This window comes from Tuber melanosporum (genome assembly GCF_000151645.1).
Source record: "Tuber melanosporum whole genome shotgun sequence assembly, scaffold_181, strain Mel28".
Lineage (NCBI taxonomy): Eukaryota > Fungi > Ascomycota > Pezizomycetes > Pezizales > Tuberaceae > Tuber > Tuber melanosporum.
Window position 1 is genome coordinate 157,363 of NW_003298843.1, and position 3,573 is coordinate 160,935.

Here is a 3,573-nt window from a genome sequence, read left to right on the forward strand (position 1 = left end):
AATCGAAAATTGGAAGCAGACTGTGGTTACAAAAAACTCCCTTGGCCACCCAACTCACCAGATCTCAATCCTATTGAGAACACATAGACACTACTCAAAAGAGCCCTTACCAAGCGATTCTCCAGACTGGAAAGAAGGCCTCATAGTGCAGCTGAATTGTTTGAGGCAGCAAAGGAAGAGTGGAATTTAATTCCCCAAGAGAAGTTGGATGGATGGATAGATAGGATACCTGAGAGAATGCAAGCTGTACTGGATGCAAATGGAGGCCATACAAAATGGTAATAATGTTGTTTTATTGTCTACTAGCAATACTATCATGTTTTCTTTAATTGAATTCTTTACATTTTTTTTGAAATTTTTATGGTTGGGGGTTGTGGTTGTGCGGTTGCCATGCGAGGGTACGAAAACTTTCCGGACACGACTGTACTCGTGTACCGGCACTCGGGTATGATACCACTTTCTTGTCCCTCAATCTTCGTCGCACAGGGGATTCTGTAAATTACTCGAATGGTATAATAAGAAGCCCGCCCGTCTTTTTTCTTTTTTTTTAACCCCTTTCCTTTCCTCCATCGTAGCGGCTCTGCAAAGGGCCACGTGGTGTCAATCAGCAATTCTCTCATCACTCTGACAACAGAACACACTTTATCCAATATCCATGTCACCGCCACCAAAATACACAGACGTTGTCTGCATTGGCACCGGTCTCTCAGGGATTGCACTCGGCGCACGCCTAAAGACCCACTACCCGCACGCGAGCGCGCACTTCTACGACCGGAATACAAACCTGGGTGGGACCTGGCATGCGAATACGTACCCAGGCGCCGCGTGCGATGTCCCGAGCGTGCTCTACAGCTTTAGCTTCGCCATGAATGCTGCCTGGTCGTGCATAACACCGCCGCAGGAGGAGATCAAGGAGTATGCGCTAGGGGTCGCGAGGGAGTATGGGATTCCCGAGAGGGCGACCTTAGGGGCCGAGGTTTTGGGCTGTGAGTGGGTGGAAGGGAGGGGGGTTTGGAAAGTTAGGGTTCGGAGGAAGGGACAGGGGGAGGAGAAGGAGGAGTGGGAACATGAGTGCCGGGTGCTGTTTAGTGCTGTTGGGGGGTTGGTATATCCGAATGTTCCGGAGGTGGATGGGATGGAGGAGTTCCAGGGGAGGATTTGCCATTCGGCAGAGTGGGATCAGGCTATTGAGTTTAAAGGCAAGGACGTAGTAGTCGTTGGCAATGGCTGTAAGCCACCCCCTCCATCCACTGAGGGCTCCAACTAATTGACCCCCCCAGGCACCGCCTCACAAATCGTCCCGGCGGTTGCAGAGGTCGCTGCGTCGGTAACCCAGATCGTCAGGAGCGCGCATTGGCTAGTCAAGGCTCCTAAAATAAATTACACTCCAAGGATCCAATGGATATTCCGGAACATCCCGTTGGTAAACCGACTTCACAGATTCCTGATATTCCTTGTGATGGAGGACGCTTTCCATCTCTTCGGTGGTAGCGAGAGCTCTAAAAAGTATCGAGCGAGGCGAAGGCCTGTGTTGGAAAAATACATGCGGGAGGCATCGCCGGAAAAGTATCACGACATATTAATCCCCGATTATGAGGTCGGGTGTAAAGTCCTTCTCCCCCTAGTTCTCTCTCGCTACACCTAGCGCTAATAGTAACTAGCGAAGAGTCCTCGACGTTGACTACCTAAAATGCCTCCACAACTCACACGTAACCCTAGCCAAATCCGCCATAACGCGAATAACCCCAACCGGCATCCAAACTTCCACCGACACACACTACAAAGCACAAGTAATAATCTTCGCAACCGGCTTCAAAACTTGCTACTTCCCGTTGCGCATAATCGGCAGACAGGGTGTCAGCATGACCGATCACTTTGCCGGATTAGGTGGTCCGGGCGCGTACAAGACCACCGCTTTGCATGGGTTTCCCAACTTCTTCATGCTTCTAGGACCGAACGCCGCGACGGGACATACCTCTGCGCTCATGGCGATCGAGAATACTATTGAATATGCGTTGAAGGTGCTGCGACCAGTGTTGGGGAGGGGGGCGAGGGGGGCGGCAGTGGAGGTTAGGCGAGAGAAGGAGAGGAAGTGGGTTTCAAGCGTTCAGAAGGAGCTGGCGAGGATGGTGTGGAGCTCTGGGTGTAAGACTGTTTGTACCCTTTTACCTTATCTTGCTAGCCGAAATATTAGAAGTGAGAGCTAATGAGGGCGAAGTGGTACAACAACGAATCTGGCTGGAACGCCATGACCTATCCATGGTCCCAGACACACTTCTGGTGGCATTCGCTGTGGGTTAGGTGGGATGATTGGATTGTTACTGTATATCCCCCCTCCCCTTTAAATTTCCATTGATGACAACTAATGGTTCGGGAGTATAACGAAACACCAACCTCCTCACCCACAAAAAACCTCCTCTTGTTAATTTCTTTCGTGGTGGTCTGTGCGTGCGCCCTGTTGTTTGGGGAGTCCAGTAAGGTGTACAGTAGGATTGCTTCGGTCGTTTATGAGTCGGAGGAAGGGACGAGGGAGATGTATATTTGAAAGCAGTGAGCACTTTAGAGCCCTTTATCGGTTTGTTGCGAAATTTTTACAGCTTGGGTAGAGTTGGAGTTGGATTGGTAGCATATACAACTATTATATGAATGATACGAAATGCGTTTTATAACATATCAACATGAGTGTGTGAGTGAGTGGGAGGATATGACGCGCTCACCCTCTATGATATTTATGATACTGAATTAGCCAAACTATTTGTACCCTACCCTAGCCTAACATATCTACCCAAGACCCGACTCCACCAGGTTGTGCAAGGAGAGGCGGCGAGAGTGCCCCGCACCAACCAACCATATCGTATGATAGCACTGGGATCCCCAATAATTCATCCCGCAAGTATGATATCATACTACGGAACACCGTCCGGCGGAGCGCTCCGATCGGTGGTGAGATTGTCAGTTCCCGGGTATGATACCCAAATTGATAGCTGATCAAGAGCGCCCGGCCCAGTTCGAATCCGCCCGCACCTGCACTGCACGAGGCGCTACTTTCTATAGCAGCAGTGCTTCCGGGTGAGGGGGTGGTACATAGCATCGTTGCCATAGTAATTGAGTTTGTCAGTCGAGATGGTACACATCCTATTGCAGGGTATGACGGAGCGCTGGATGAGTAAGTACTGTACTGTGTATGCATTCGTCTGTGCTGTGAGTGGTCTAAGCACGGGACAGTTCAGTGCAGTGCGGTACTACCGGTCTGGACGGTTTATTACGCACGTATCTGGAGGAGAGTTTTTGGAAGAGGCTTGGATGGGGAGGAGTTGGGGGGGGGGGGTTATGTGCCGAAATATCGTCAGGTGCTTTTTCCGGAGAGCCCGTAGCACATCTGCTTCGATAGGGCGTTTCTGCCCACCCACCTACTTTCTTACTGCTTGCGATAGTACCTCTCTCCTTTCCCGCCAGGTAATAATTCAACGCGGGACGTGTACTGTACTGTGCTGTATGATAGCGGCGGAATACACTCAACCAGAAGAAAGCGTCACCACGACTTGCGATGGGCGCTAGGTGCTCCATTTAGTT

At 50.5% G+C, this 3,573-nt stretch overlaps 1 protein-coding gene; it reads left to right on the forward strand.

Moving 5' to 3' along the window:
- The first annotated feature begins 564 nt into the window (after positions 1-564).
- Positions 565-2,673, forward strand: GSTUM_00003586001 (uncharacterized protein). XM_002837280.2 has 5 exons: positions 565-1,229; positions 1,281-1,609; positions 1,662-2,153; positions 2,219-2,323; positions 2,378-2,673. The coding sequence occupies exons 1-5, from the start codon at positions 656-658 to the stop codon at positions 2,543-2,545; spliced, it is 1,668 nt and encodes a 555-aa protein (XP_002837326.1). The 5' UTR covers positions 565-655; the 3' UTR covers positions 2,546-2,673.
- The last annotated feature ends 900 nt before the right edge of the window (positions 2,674-3,573 follow it).